The 15,933-nt window shown below is 44.4% G+C and overlaps 1 protein-coding gene and 1 long non-coding RNA gene across 9 annotated transcripts in view; one reads left to right on the forward strand and one right to left on the reverse strand.

Moving 5' to 3' along the window:
• Positions 1-843: 843 nt before the first annotated feature.
• On the reverse strand, positions 844-5,838 carry LOC134422586 (uncharacterized). Of its 3 annotated transcripts, none has more exons than XR_010028846.1 (4): positions 5,804-5,823; positions 3,603-3,651; positions 2,351-2,545; positions 844-2,245 (listed from the first exon to the last, which is right to left on the reverse strand). It is a non-coding gene; the product is annotated as an uncharacterized LOC134422586 (long non-coding RNA). The 3 variants fall into 3 exon arrangements; XR_010028848.1 differs by lacking the exon at positions 5,804-5,823 and adding an exon at positions 5,396-5,409; XR_010028847.1 differs by lacking the exon at positions 2,351-2,545 and having other exon boundaries at positions 5,804-5,838.
• SLC6A6 (solute carrier family 6 member 6) overlaps positions 5,304-15,933 on the forward strand; it is a 58,408-nt gene continuing 47,778 nt past the window's right edge. For 2 of the 6 annotated variants that reach the window (XM_063164803.1, XM_063164804.1), the window contains exons 1-3: positions 5,959-6,067; positions 9,917-9,952; positions 12,449-12,514. In XM_063164803.1, the coding sequence (XP_063020873.1) occupies positions 6,037-6,067; positions 9,917-9,952; positions 12,449-12,514 (133 nt within the window). In that variant the 5' untranslated portion in view covers positions 5,959-6,036. Of the gene's footprint in view, positions 5,495-5,958; positions 6,068-9,916; positions 9,953-12,448; positions 12,515-15,933 lie in introns of those variants that run through there. The other 4 variants (XM_063164805.1, XM_063164806.1, XM_063164807.1 and 1 more) reach the window with 4 other exon arrangements.

Here is a 15,933-nt window from a genome sequence, read left to right on the forward strand (position 1 = left end):
GGAAAATTGAACTCATGTGATAGAGGAGTTTTATGTGTCAAATTCTGATGCAGAAATTCTGGTATGAGTGCTTCTGTAAAATACAGAAGTGGAAAATGGAGGTTCTGTGGTAGGAAATTGTTTTCTTGTGTAGTTTTTAAAATAAATTTTATATGATTAGGCCAGCAAAGAACAATGCCAATATCAAAAAATCCTTTACCTGTTGTTCTTGTCCTAGTTTTGGCAAATTTAGGCAGGCATTGCAAGATTTTATAAGAACTGTTATGTAATACTTCAGGCAAAAAAATTATTAAAAGAGATAAGTTATCATATATCTAGTACTAGGTAATCAGATTAAAAAGAAAAAAAAAACCAAACAAACAACAACTGGGAAGTGCAATAACTGGATTTCCTAATGCCACATAAAATAAAAAGATGAGTACGTATTTGGATTGCTGCACAGGGCAAGTGCCACAGAATTTTCCCTAGGGAACATTCCTCTATTGGCAAACTGTGGTCAAATGCAACAAACAAATCTTTTTTGTCTTTAATTATTGTGATTCTGTTTAAAAGTTAGAAGATGTCAATTTTAGCATGTGGAATGCAGTTGTGAAAGAAAATGGGTTTCCTGAATTTTCAGTGATTGACTAAAATTCACACACATACTAGTTTATTTTAATTTAAGGAAAAAGGATTTTGTTTCTTTATCCTGTTACATAACCCTGGATCTATTCTCCCTTGAACACACAAGTATGATTATCATTAATCTTAAAGGGAAACTGTTGTCTTTCAGAATCCTTTCTGAATTTCTAAATTTTTATCTTCTTTTTTTTTAAAGTTAGATCCCAAATGACTGGATATGAATTGAAGATGAAAGCACATTGTTTATTTTTTTTAATTAGATTACTTTAATCTCATTTATACATAGTTCTTCTAGTGTTCTTCCCAACAGCAATAGTGAAGAAAAAAACATTGTTTTAGAGTGACTTCCAAAATACAAAACATACGGTTCATACAGCATCCAGCAGGAGACAGACTACCTGTTATTGCTTTTTTAGCTCATTTTTATGAAACTGGCTGGCTTTCAGTTCAGAGACATTCTTTAATAATACTTATATTTTTCATGCTATAGCGCATTCCTTTCAAGGATTTTAAATTGCTCAGGAGATCTTGAAAATCCCAGTGAAAACCTTTGGATATATGAGAGGCTTTTATTTCCAGGTAGCTGACTGTCAGTTACCTTGAGACACTCACTTTTTTCAAAAGCCAGTGTGACCACTTTGGTTCCAGGCTGTTTGGTTCCTGTGTGTTTGCCCCTCACTTTAGGAATCAGCCACTGTAAAGAAATGGGCATTTCCAAACTCAGAAAGGACCAGCTCCAGCCTCTCAGCCCTGCTAAGTGCCTTAAGTTAATTTGTAATTAGCTTGATGTGAGGAAAGGACCAGTGCAGGCAATCCCATAATGGCTAGGCAGTCTCAAATATAAGCAAAATAGGCCAACCAGAGCATTAAGCAAGAGAATTTAATGCCAACTGGCTACTTTTCAAGAAGATCTGTGGTTTTTCATTGCCTTTGTGTTTGTCTTGTAAGCCGGGTTCAGAGCTCTATCACTGGCAGGTTCACATGATGGGGAGTGTACCAAAAACACAGGTCATGTTTTGGTTTCTGTTTGATACCTTATTTATATATGATTTATATGGATAAACCAAGAAAAAATTAACTGTCCAGGCCATAATTTCATCTAAAATAAACAAAGACTAAAACTACAGCAACTTAGTGGATTGTGTGGATTAGTGAGATATCCTGGTATGTAACAGCAATAGCAACAATTTATTCCCCAATTTAGTAATGCTTAAAATCTGCAATCTAGAGTCACTCCATGATATGCAAATCCCTCACAAAATCTGCTTCCCTTTTTCAGGCTCAGGATCCTCTGCTATCCAGGGAAACCCCAAAGACTGACCCCATATAACTTTGTGTAGGAAATTCATGTATAGAAAATCATTACTGCAATGGATTTATTCAGACCATGTTTTTGCCATTCTTGCTTACACAATCCTTTACAGACAGTGCTGTCCATTTCTCTCCTACATTTCTGCTGGACTTCATGTCTGGATGAAGTTTTGGTTTTTTAAATTTTAATGTTTATTTGTAAAATCTTCCCAATCCCTGCAAAATCTCCTCTTTGTCCATGCCCAGTCTTGGTCCTGACTCCATGAAACATCATGTTCCCTCTAGCAGCCAAACAATGAAAACAAGGTTTCTCCTGAAAAATGAAGAAATATTGAATCAGTTACCATTTAAAAATTAATGTGAATTTGCTGATGAGCACATTTTAGGTCCTGGTGTAATATCCCTCCCTCCACCTCACCTTATGGAAACCTGAATTAGCTCTGCCATAGCCTTGGGTTAATATTCATCCATCTGAAATCTGGCACTCACATCCCTCAAGACCTCTCTACCCGGGTGCAAACACAGTGAATCTCTCCTGACTTTCGTGCCATCTCAGTACATTTCCACACGTTGTAGCCAAGCTGGGGATTTGGCCCAGTGTCTTTTTTAAACCCTGTGACCCAGACGTGGAGATTAAAAAAGAGTTGTGTTATCGGATTAAACAGATACAAGAGGCACTCGCTGTATCAGCATCCAACACCTTAAAACTCCAGCAAGTAGATCAGCATGGTAATGGCAAAAATAGTCTCTGAGAAAGAGGGAAAACTCAAAGGAAGGTGATGGCAAACCCGTGCCTTGGGCTGGGGTGCAGAAACCTGCCACTCTGACTGGTTGCCAACGCAGCCACAGGGATATGGTGTTCTGCTTGCTACAGCATCTTGATACAGGATACACTTGAGGTATAAAAGTCATTTGAACTCCACCTACCTGTAGCCAGAGTGATTTTGGCCTTTGTTAAGTTTGGGTTAATATCTTCACAGTGGGGTTTTTAAGGGGTTAGGCTTGATTGCATTATGAACTGCATCAGTGGACACTGAAATCAATAAAGCTGCAGAAGCAAAAATTCTAACAGATTAAAAACAGACCTACATGAAAAGGATAGTAATTTCAGGCACCATTTGTATGCTTAATATTATACACATGCTTATGCTTTATAATTTGGGCTCTAACGTGTGATTTTGGTTACATAAGAGAGTGGAGAAGCCAGAAGCATTAGTGCTGCTGTGCGCCACTGCAGCTGAAGGCAGAGCTCCCCCAAATATTCGTCAGGCACATTCTCAGAAGTTGTGCTGTCTCAACATGAAATAACAGATAGCAATGTGCACATTTATGGCACAAAAGGACTTATTATTATTATTATTATTGTTGTTGTTATTGTTATCGTTATTGTTATTATTGGTTCCAGGTACTGTTTACATGCCTCTGACTTCAAAACAGCTTTGGCTGTTGGTCTTTTACCCCAAACATTTTATTTTTAAACACATGGAGAAACCATGTACTTCGTGTGGCTGACTTTTAAGAAGTGAGGAGCAACAGAAGAAGAGAGAGCAAGAGACAAAATACAGACTTTGATTCCTCTAGAGAACTAGAGCAAAATATTCCACTGCTGTCAGTGGTACAGCTGTGCTGGCAGGATCCTTCACACAGACAAGGCTCCAGCCACTACTTACATTTCACTGATGTGACTGCTGGCTCCTAATCTGCATCTAGGCATCCTCCCTGCAACCAAACAAGTGGCTGAGCCGGTGAGAAACCTTTTGCTTCACTCCCTAGTGCAGCCAGAGCCGCCTGTTTGTGGTCCCTCGTGGAGCCTCACAAAATGTGAGCTGCCTCCTGCAAAGGATGCCTACGAATCCAAGTTGCAGTACACAAGAAACCTGAATCAGAAGACGTAGGTGGCAGCACGGACTACATCGTTAGGAGTTTAAACGAGGCTGTTCAGTGGAGATATGTCATCAATTAGCTGTGTATATCCTATCTCTATCTGGTTTTCTGCTAAAAACCTACTCACATTTCAAATCAGCTTGGATATGGAAAATCACAGAATGCGCTGGAGTAAGGGAAAATCGGCTGTATGACTGTGGCACATGGTTTTCTGGCATCCTATATTGCCATCAAAAAGTGTGCAGAATGGTGCAGCTTTTGCAAGAACCAGCTAAGGAAATCAGCCTTTTCTGAGCCCTCCCTGGAGGCTGCTGTGAAGGAATTTGATCCCCCCAGCAGCCTATGCACAGGTTATGGGTTCCGGAGGTGGTCCCCCGGTAACTGCTGTCCTAGTCTGTGGTGTGGAAAGGTTTCATCTTGTATTCGGGAAAACCTAGAGAGCAGAGGTGTGGGGATTATTCATTCTCCTCTGGTCCATCCCTGCTGTACCCAGTGCAAGGTTAGCACCGTGGGACTTCTGTGAAACACAGATGGCACCAGATTCTCCTTTTCACCACAACTGTACCCCCACAATGCAAATGATATTTTGCAGTACAGAGGATCTTTCTAAGTCTTCGGCAGGGGTTATATGAAAATGCCTCGCGACACTGTCAGCTGCTGAATCCTTTCATTAAGAGAACCAGGGGGATGCAGGTAGGAGAGCAAGGACATGTTTGAGTCATATACCCGTTCGCCTCCAGGGGAGGAGGACCTGCTTTCGGTTCTGTGAAACCCGAGGCAAAACAAAACGTTGCCCTGCTCATTTTCCCCGCCGATCGCCCCGGCCGTACTTTGTCCTCCCGCTGCCACCGGGACTTTCCGGTGCCGGGGATCGCGCTTGGGAGGCGGCAGGGCAGAGCAGGGATGTCCCAGCCTCCCAGGCACCTGCCAGACCACGCTCCCGCCTTGCCTCCTCCTGCAGCAGACGGCTCCGGGAGCAAACCTGTCCCCAAAGCCTGGCAGAGCGGCACCGGCTCCAGAGTCCAGTCCCCCCGGGGGCCGGGGAGAAACGCGGAGAGCTAGGGCCCGGGCGCAGGGACAGGCAGCGGCGGTGACAGCGCCGTGCGATGCTTTTTCTGTGAGAACGGCACTCTTTGTGTAAAGATATAAAATACCGACTGAAAAAATGCAGGAAAATGAAAAATGCCGGGACGAGCTCAGCGGCTGGGAGCCTCGCTCCGCTGCCTCCCGCCGCGGGACGCGGGCCGGGTCCCTCGGGGCGGCCCCGCTGCCGCTCCCGCTGCCCGCGGCAGCCGCGGGGGAGGGCGGGCGGCCCCGGGCGGCCCCCCCGAGCCGGCGGCCGCTGCCCCGCACCCGCCCGCCCCTCCCCGCCGGCCCGCGGCCGCCTGCCAGCCCGGGCTCCGCCGCCGTGTCTGCGGCATGGCCCCTCCTCCCCCACACCCCTTCCTTTAGGCTCCCCCCTCCCCAGCAAAGAAGAGGCCGTGCCGGTGTTTTTCCACTCAGCAGGATGGGTGATGCTCAAAGCTCCCTCATTAGACAACAGACACGAGAGGTCAGGAAGAAAGCGCTTATAAATTACCGTTTCCTCCTGCTCGGCGCTGCTAGTCGCGCCGCACCGCTCCGCCGGACGCGCCGCAGGGGCGCAGCGGCGCGCAGGCACCGCGGCCAGCGGACACAGGTACCGGCACCTCCCGGGCGGGAGGGCGGGCGGGCGCCGGGGCTGCCGCTGCGGTGGTGGCGGTGGCGGGGCTGGCGCGGAGCGGCGCGGATCGCCCCTCGCTGCCGCCGCGGCGAACAAAGGGCCGGCCGCTCCGCGCCCAGCGGAGCCGAACCGAGCCGGGCCGGTGGCGGCGGCATCGTCCTCCCTTTGTCCGCCTCGGCTCGGGGTGCCCCCGGCAGCGCTTTCCCTTTCCCCCCCCCCCTCTTCCATTTATTTATTAATTCATCCCCCTCCTTAAAGCCCCCTCCTCCCCAGCTCTCGCATTACCTCGGCGGTGTTTTTCCTCCCCAGCGGTTATTTACCCCACACCCCCCCACACCTTGCGTTAACTTTTTTTGGCGATAACGTTCTCAGCCATTCCCCCTTGGCGGCCCTCCAGCACATCGACGGCGCACGCTTCTCTCCCCGGCTATTTTTGCCCATTTTTTCTCCCACCCCTCCCCGCTGTGCTTTCTCTGTTTGCCGTGCGCTAACCTCGAGTGAAGAGACTGGTACAGGCAATGCTACATCTGATGCTAATGGGCCTACCTGGTGGGTAATACCGCTGCTGCTGCTTTCTTGTGATTTCCCTCATTTTCCTTTTTATTCCCCTCATTTTCCTTTTATTTCTGTGGGTTCTTGACGTGCTGAAATCAAAGCAGTGATGGGGCTTAGAAATAAAACTCAGGGACTACACAGGGCAGGTTACCAAGCTCAGCATGGTGCGAAGGGGTGATAATTCTGGGTTTGTTTGGGGGTAACTTGGATCCAAAATTCACCCGCTGGCTTTAAGATAATGAATGCCCATTGCTGCCTGGTATTATAGCAGGAGGTATGTGGGAGGACTCACAAGCTTTCCATATAAGAGCATGGGAGAATTTATTTCACCCAGGCGAAGAAATGTGCAGAGTATGTGTTATTTATGACACTGAAGGCAAGCTGTGTTGTCCTTAGGCAGCTCCAAGAGTGGCAAAACTTGGTATTTAGAAATTGTAGAAGCTGATTTCTGCTGTTTAATAGGAGTTATGTTTAAAGGGAAGCATGGATGAAAATAAAAGAAAGGAAAAAGTAGTGGGAGAGCATCCAGATAAACACTAAGAAATTCAACCCCACACTTATTCCAGCACAGTTTGTGCCAAGGTGTAAAGATGGAGGTTTTTGATGAGTTCCCATGTTTTTTAACCGTATTGGGAAAGGCATTAAGAAAATGTGCCGAGAGGAGCTGGTTACGTTGATAGTGCTATTTTGGTAACTGCATTTTTTTTTATTGCTTGCATGTGAAAATGTTTTGAGTTTTGGGCAGGCAAAACAGTGAGGCAGTCCTGACCGGGACACATGTCATCGGCCGTGTAACCCAGGGCTCGGGTGACAGTTGCTACCGGTTCAGATTTTATGGCTTTAGGTTTGAGGCTAAATCAGCCCGTTAAAACCTGCTGCTGTGGAATTTCGATGGGAGAGGCTTTGGTGAAAGCTCTGATGGTTGTTGACAGCCGGGTGTTTACCTCTGGGTCTGCGCTCAGCCGAGCTGACTGCTCTCTGGCAGTGCCTGCCTTTGCCACAAGTGGCACGGAAAGGTTTCCTTGAAGGTTATTGGTTTTTTTTTTTTTTTAAGCAAAATGTGTGAGCAGCTGAGGCAGCCAGCAGCGTGACAGTGACAGTGTCCCTCGCCCGGACCAAGCCGAGTCCGAAGCACGAGTGTGGAAGGAGGATGTCTGGCCTGCCCTCGTTAAACTGACATTAGAAACGTCATTTTTGGCACTTTCAGAGATAGTATCTTCCTGTTTCCCCTTCAACTGTCTCTTATCTGCTTTGCATGTTCTCTTTTTGTCTTTTTTCTCTTTATTTGCCTTTCCCCTTCGCACCTCTGTGCCCGGGTGCGTGTTCCCACTGGAGGGCGGCAGACACCTTTCCCGTGCCCGGCTGCCCGGACCCCGGCCCGCGGCCGGCACAGGGGGGCCGCTGCCATTCTTGCTGCCATTTATCAACCTGCTGCTCCCACCTGCGCTCTCAGCGTTCCTTTCTGTCAGACTCGGCAAACAGCGGGAGGTCGCAGGTGGCACCCTGATACCTGTAGGCCCCGAGAGGGTGGATGCGTGCTCGGGGCGGCTGCATCAAATTCCTGGGGCATTTGGTTTGTTTGCTTAAGGAATCTTGGTCTGGAATCGGGTAGAAATTTGGAATCTTTCAAATGCTACTGACTTCTGGTTTATTTGGTTTATTTCCTTTTCTGTAACCAGAAACAAAATTTGGCATACAGCTCTTCATCGGTAGTTTCAAGTGTGGAGCTTTTGTGTGAGTTGCCTGTAGCTTTCATGTCAGAGGTGAAGTGTTGGGGCAATGGCAGGAGACTTCAGCTGGTGTGAAATCCTGGCAGAAAAGAGTTGTCACATTGTCTTGGAAAACGAGGAAGACGCTTTAGCTTGGCTTGCTCTTGCTGCAGAGTGCTTGGGAAACCTCCCATGCCTGAGTGGAGTTCTGTTTGTAAAGCCTTGGTGAGGATCTGGTCGTACAGCTAATCATTGCTAATATTTCAGTGAGGGTTTTTTTAAATCAATACTCTTAGTGTGTCTTAGTGGCTTCCAGCCAGGTCCTATGGGCTGGATGTTTCCAAAGAGACTCCTGGGCACTTTCCAGACAGTGATATTCCTAGGATTTTCATCACTGCACATCAAGGCTTAGCAGCAACTCCCTATTATTTTAATTTTGCCCCTTCTGTATTTTCCAGTGCCCCATATGTTTGTTCCAGTGGCCAGTGGGGCAACATTGCACCAATGCCCCAGTGGCAGTGCTGCCACTTCCACCAGTAAGGGGAGTCTCTGCAGTGGTGCCCTACCTGGGGTTTAAATCATGCAGGCAAACAACTCTGAAAAGATTATGCTGATTAGTTTCTTTTAAATTTAACCATATTACAACACTTAAAAATGGATAGGAAAGCCATGGTAGTTGCAGCCTCTTGTAAGTAATGTTTATTTGATTGGTCATATGAATAAATTGTAGATCATTTAAGAAGTGAAGCTTTGAATAGATTACCCTGTCGGATTAGTGTCTTCGACTTTTCATCACTAACTTAATGACCAGAATGGATCAGGGTTATTTTTTTAAAAAGTAATCCTGTGTCTGCTCCAGTAAGAGCTCTTTACACAGAACTAAAATTTATTCTAATGGCACTTTAGGGGGCTGCTTGCAGGATTGGATCCTTGGCTCTTAGGAGAAAAGCATGAGGATGAAAATTCAGTGATTTAATATTTGTTGAATTTCTTCCATACATGCCTATTTAATTGAATCCTCAGCTGTTGTAGCGCCATGGATTTAATTGATTTGTGTGAGCTTTGTTTACATCCCAAGGCATGTAAACTTTAAATTGCTTACATAGTAGCTAATATTGATGCAAAGTAATACAGTAGAAATTAATTGAACATTCCACTCTTCACTGGAATTAAGTCTAAAGACTTTTTTCCCCAAAAACCTGCTGTTGGAAGGGCTGCTGTGTTGCCAGTCCATGACTGAAACCGTGTCTGATGTCCTACAGCATCCTCTGTATTTCTGTCAGTCTCTTTTTTCCCAATGTTTCCAGATTTACACCAGCAAAAAGCCATTTAGTGCCAGCCCTAAACCCTGTTCCAAGAGCATCCACCAGACCCACCAGCTCAGCTGGTGGAAGGGGAGCGTGAATCAATGCCAGCAAGGGTGGGTGGGTGGCAGCAGGGTGGCAGTGCCATGGTGCAGGAGGTGGCTGTTAAGGCCTGTGGGGAAGGTTCCCCATTTTAGCAGTTGCTGGGTTTCCTGTTGTGGTTCTCTGCCACTCAGAATTGTCACAGCCTCCAAGGATGCCTTCGCTGCTGTGCTGCCCAACCTGGGCTTGAATGCAGTCAATGCTTGAGCACTGGCATGGAAAAACCACCCTGCTGTGCCAAAATGCAGTAGGAGGGCTCTGCTTCATGGTGTTGGTGTGAGTCCCATGTCTGTAGGTAGGAGAACAACCCATACACTGAGCCATGGGGTTATCACTGAGCCATGGGGTTATCGCTGAGCTGGAGTGTAGTTAAAGGTTCTTTTATTTTTTCATTTTTTGATCCAGATCACATGGCATTTGTATTTTATTTTACCGTTGCAGTGTAATTGTCCTGCTATTTAGAGGGATATAGTCATATCTAGAGACATATAGAACTACATGTGATGTTCTACATGGGATGAAACACACAAGGAATGATCTCCTGTTCTGGCTTTGATGCTACATTCAGTGTCTTGGTGTTCTTCAAACAGGAGTTTTTACTGATGAAATTCAGAAAATGCAGTGCATTGTAGCATTGAAACATGTCTGACTTATTTTGCTGGACCCATATTTTTTTCCTTTAAAATATTTTTTCCCTTTTCTTTTTCTCTTTTGTTTTTTCCAAACAGGAAAAGAAAATACATTCAGCAGAGATTCTTCTTCATGTAAGTGTTATTTATGCTTGTTTATGAAATTACAAAAAGGCTTAAAAAACTCATTAAAACATTAAAATACTGAACACTTACCATCTGTTTGCAGAAACCAAGTATAGAGCATGCAAAAATAGGCAGTAGTTATACAGCAATAATGCTCAGCAACTGATATCTTAAATCTGTCTGTGCAGTTCTTCTGTGTGTATCACCACAGAATTTAGAAAACGTTGCAAAGCACTTTGCAGACATTTTAAGTAGCATGCCCATAAAGTCGGTGTGTAAATCCTGGAGGGATAATGTTAAAATGGTTTGCCCAAAGCAGAGGAGACACATAAGTGAGAGCTTGATTTAGCACCTAGAATCCTTGCTCCCCAAACGCTGTGACAGAGTCAGCTCTTGTGCCTTGGATCCTACAGAATCCAAGCTCTGCCCATAGAGCCATTTGTTGTGTGCAGGTGTGTGTGTGGGTAAGAGAGAGTGTCTGTGTGTGTACCTGTAAATTGCCTGTAAATATTTCAGGCCTTCTCTACAACCTCTGGTGATGCCCATTAGGGCAAGAGTAGATGCCACCAGCCATTGGTGGGTACTGTTGCTAATGTTTTGTGGAAGCATTTGGCTCCAGCCTGGCTCTCAGTCTGGGGGAGCCTGTTGAAGTATTCCTATGGGACTGAGAAAGCTGCATGCCATAAAAACCCAACAGGTTTTTTTCCACACCATCTAGCGACCTGGTTTTCGCAGATCTCAGCTTTGAAAACTGTTGAGTAGTATAGAAAGCTCTGCTCTGGTATTTCTTCCTAGTAAATAAATCTGATTAAATGTTTTACAGGGCTGCATAGATGAAGACTCTCATTGCCTTTATGCAAAATTAGCTTAGCAAGGAGAATGACTGCATTGTTCCCAATGCAGGGCCCGCTTCGCATAACTTCCGAGCATGTACTGTGTCCAGTGGCATGGCAAGCCCATGAGCACTCACCTCAGGCTGATTTCCCATAAATCAATTTTATTTTTTTTTTTTTAACAACATGTATCTCGGAATTGCAGCACTCCATTATGCTTGCGTAGCAACTTGCTGGTTAATATGTAGCGAAATGCCGTGTGGTAACAAATGTTTTTTTTTTGCTATTGTTGAGCTGGAATGTTAGTTCAGCTTCTAGATAAAAGTGGCTTGCTCAAGGCGTCCCGGTAGACCATGATTTCCGTGGCTTGTACAGTAGTTCTGTAGGCAGCCGTGTTCTGCTCTTCCTCCCCCCTGTGCTTCCCTTCATCTTCCACGTGAGCGAGGGGTGGGCTGATGGAGAGGCAGGAGCTGCCCTTGGCATCCTGCAAAACACCAGCGTGGGGTTCTTATTATGCCTGTTGCTAGTCAAGCATCTGTTGAAAACACTCTTTATTCTGGTTGTGTTGCTAGCAGAAACGTTGTTAGATGCTTTATTTAATAGCTTTAAACCACAAGTGTTCTTTGGCTGGTTTTATGGATAAGACAATCTTAAAAAAAAAAAACAAAAAAAAAAAAGCAAAGAAATCCAGAACTAAGTGAAGGATACCCCACCAAAGATTAAAGAATCCTCCTTTCCTGCTGCTGGGAATCCTAGCTGAGACTAGGTTAAGCATTTGTATCTTTGAGAAGGTACATCATCATTTTTACAAGGTAACAGAGAAGAAAAAAATGCAGACGGTTTTTGAGTATGAACATTTTCAACATTTGTAGCTCATTATTATTTCATTGTAGAATGGAAAATTCAAATCTCTTGAAAATCCTGTGAAGCATATGCTTCCCATAGATTATAAAGGGGAAATGGTGAAGTAAAAATCCCCTTAAGGGAAGAAGCTCCCAAATAGAGAAGAACCCAAAGAGGTGAACCCTACAGCAGTGACTGTAGGGTGTCTGGAAATTGCAGAATAACCCCACACTGCGGATCTGGGGAGTTTTGCTTATGGATTGCAGTATCCCAAAGAAAATTCCTAAGTCCAATACATACTCTCAAAAATGAGTTATGAAAAGTCAGTGGTCCAGAGGCCATTTGCAGTGCAGCCTTCCATCACATGCTGTGGCTTTTCGATGGCTGACGGCAAGCTTTGAGCACCAGAGCCTCTCTCCTCTGGTTCCGTGCATGAAATATTATGACTTTGACTGATAACTCTGTTTGTGCCTGTCTGTGCATTGGCTTCCCTTGGCTTCTACACCGGTAGGAGTTTCCAAGAGAGAGTTAAACGCCAGGGATGGGAGCATTGAGGTTACAGTGAAATGGCAGGATGGTGATGAAGCATCCAGGACAGAGGTGTCTCCCAGGTCCTGTTCAGAGTTGGCTCCTGTGGCAGTGAGTGCTCAGTGGGGATTAACCCCTCAGGCCATGGCTTGGGCCAGTCTCTGTGACAGGAGGTGACCACTCTGAGAGGGGGCTCTTTGTGATAGCAACCAGCCATATGTAGTTGTAATGATAAGAAAGGGACCATCTTATTTTAGTCTCTTTGCGACAAATACTACCACAATTCATTACTTTCCATCAGTGCCTCATCCTATGGAGGAATCACCACTGCCCATCTACATTGAGGAGGGGACAGAAGTCCCGATTGGTGAGTGCAGTTGGGATGGGATTTGTTTAAGGGAGGGTATTAAGGGTACTTGGGTTTTATATTCCTCACATTTGTGTGTACCCGTTTGTCGTTGAAAATGGTAAGGTCTGTTGCAAATGTTTTGGGGATTTAATTTTATATTCTTCTTTATTTTCTATTTGGAGCTCCTGAGAGTTGTTGAACACTGCTAGCATTGGTTTTCAGTTAATCATAAATCAAAGTACATAATGTATGCAGTGACACTGAAAGCTTCTGTGCAGGATGTCTTAACACAAGGCTGAGGAAGACCACGAGAATCACAAGAGGTAGTTCCCACTTTGGCCTTTGACCTCAATGTTGAGGGACTTAGCATAATCTGAGGTCTGGGTCAGCATTTTTGTTCTTGCTGACTCCCTCATGCCCAGCACCCAACAGACTCACATTGTCCACACCACTGCACAGGCAGAAGAGAGGCAGAGAGGTTTGCCATGCTCCTTGGAGTGCTTCACCCCCAGCTCTGAGCTCTGGTGTAGTTGTATTGTCACTACCTGGATGTATAGGTTGAATGCTGTTTTGGGGCTTTTTTAAATAGGGAAGCAGTCTTGAAGATAACCCATAAAAGAACACAACTAAAAGATCATTAAGTTGGACTGTTGTGATCTTTTTGGACAGTAGAAAGTTGGGATGGCAAAATTTCCCTGAGCCCCATTCTTATACAATCTCTTCTGGACTGCATGCAGTAAGTGTGCCTTAGCTCTCACCTTGGGAATCTTCCCTGTTGAGCAGATGTGTCTCTTCAAACTACTTTTTCTTATTATATATCCTGAATTTTTCCATTCCTAAATTCAAGCAATTGCTTCTTGTCTTACTGTCTTTTGAGCTAGATTAATTACCTTCCTCTACACACAGTACCTGGATAGTTGGTTCTCAGCCCAGGAGTCTTCTCTTTTATAGAACATACTAATTTTAGCTCTTTTACTCTCTCCTTAGATCACTTTTGTTGTCCTTATTTGTATTTCCTTTAATTTCTCTATCTCCTTTCTAATCTGTGGAGATGTGAACAACTCATAATTTGTTCACTGTGGCTTTTTTGACATAGCACTATGCTTTAGATTTCCTATCACCCCTTCCCTTGTCCACATCCAGAAATAGCTTAGCCTTTGACCCTTCTGCATCACTCAGAAGCATCACACAGAGAAACTCTATTACTTGGCTAATCTTACCTGCAGTCACCTTTAGGTTATTCTTGGATTCATGGCTTTCCTAGCTGTTCCTCAGGCAATGTTCCTGCTCTCCTGGGATGTTGGGCTTTATACTTCCTAACACTAAATCCCCATCCCATTGCTTGCCACTTATTTTATCCAGGAATATTTTGAAACAGTATGCCATTATTTATTTTAACACCCTGGGATTTTATAATTTATGTAGAAATTGTTACTGTTTTACCATATGTAGAGAAAAGTACTTAAAATTTTAATATTTTGATACGTATTACAGCTGTCTTTTGCATGTTAGTCCAGCTTCATCATTCTTATTTGCATATCCTGATTTTTCTTCCTCTAGTTAAAAAAGTTCATAAAAATTGGCAGGTTTAGCCTTCTCCTTGTCTTCCCTTTCCTCATTATACAATAAGAATATTGTTTCTGTACCTCTTCTATGCATAGCATGATGTCGTCTTTCCCATAGCAGATCATTTTTTCCTCACCTCTCCTGGGGCTGTAGTCAGCTGAACATCTGCTGGACATTAGACCTCTCTTGTAGAAGGTTCTCTGTTAAGGTTCTGTCCTGACCCCTGGAGTTTCATCTTGTCTTTCCCACTGCTCTGAGGAAACCTGGACCACTGAGGTGGTGGCACCTGCACCACCAAAAATACTGTAAGGCTGGTGAGTCACAGAACTGACCAACCAACCGACCCAAAAACCCCCAGGTAGGAGTGGAAAGCTTTTTAGAGGATGTTTGTTCTGTGCTACAAAGCAGGTTTGTTGGATCAGGCTCTGAAGTGCAGCACCAGCAGTGAAACAGCCAAATTGGGCTGGAGAGGGCACCGTGTTTGCTTATTCTAAATAAGTGTCTGGACTGTCAATACAGCCAGCTGTGGTCGATGGGCAATGAGTGGAAAAAGTAAATGATGCAGAGATGAGGGCAAACCACAAGCTCTGAGTTTGGTATCTGAATGTCTGACGTGGGTCAGGGCTTTTAGATGCACATAAATCAAGGTAGGAATCAGCTGCAAAGTTCTGGTCTGGGTCTGGGTCTTCGTATTGATCCTGCTTTCCATTGATCTCACCAGTGTGATCCACATCCAGGGTGCCCATTTGTACCTGTTCAGACCAGAACAGGAATAAAATAAAGCCCTGTCTGCATTTAGGCTGGAGAAAAATAGCACACAGTGCAGTTGTTAAAACATTTCATTCAGCACAACCATCATTTACTTTTAAAAGGTTGTTTGGAGAAGTTAGGTTATTTCCTCATCTGAAACACATTTTGGCTGCTATATGGCATGCATATTATTCTGACCCAGGCCTGACTGGTGGTGGCAGATTGCTTTGTAGCTTCTGTATTTATTAAAAAAATAGAAAAATCAGTAGACTCAGATTTTTTCAGAGTCTAAATTTAACAGCGCTAATTATTTCAAGCAATTTTAAAAGGAACATAAATCTCACTTGTTTATTACAGCCGCTTCATGAAAACAGCAGCTACAAATAATGCTCTATAATGAAAATCTAGCTAGCACTGTCATGAATTAGCCAATAAGAGAATGAATGTTTGGGATTTGGTCAAGGGCAGCATTTCCTTCTCTGGCAGGAGGGTCCTTGTATTGAGGAGATTGTGGTTATTACCTAAATGCTGGGTTTTTTCCCTGGGTGAAATGAAGTCTTTGACATTTTTGCTTAGATGAATATGACTTTTGATTGGAAAAGGGCCTGAGCTCTACTTAATTGTTATGTACTTTTGCCTTTTCTTGAACACATTCCTAGAGGAAGGTAGCTGAGTGAGATGCAACAAATATTTTAATAAAGATATTTATGAGGAGATGGGGAATATGTTGTGACCATTAGCAAAGAACCTATGGAGCAGTGACAAAAAGTGCAGGTCAAATGCTGGGAGTCTTGGTTCAGGCTCAATTTCAGCTATCTCCCACTCAACTAAAGAGTTCAGGAGATTCAAGGTGAGGAAATAGGCAGAGCAGGTCCTTATTCCCCACAGCCATTCATAGTAAAGTCATGCCCAAATTCTTCCATCGCTGTTGTGTTAAATGCTAAAGAAAAAAACCTGAGATGACACAATCCAAATTTATGTTTTGTAAAGCAAAAACACAGGGAAAAATATTTGTATTGGTAATAATTGCATTTGGTCTATACAGGAAACCACTGAAGGAATAATTGTGTCCTTGGGGATCAGAGCAGTAGAGCTTTAGGCTGAAGTGTTTATGTTTTGCC

This window comes from Melospiza melodia, chromosome 10 (assembly GCF_035770615.1).
Source record: "Melospiza melodia melodia isolate bMelMel2 chromosome 10, bMelMel2.pri, whole genome shotgun sequence".
NCBI classification, from domain to species: domain Eukaryota; kingdom Metazoa; phylum Chordata; class Aves; order Passeriformes; family Passerellidae; genus Melospiza; species Melospiza melodia.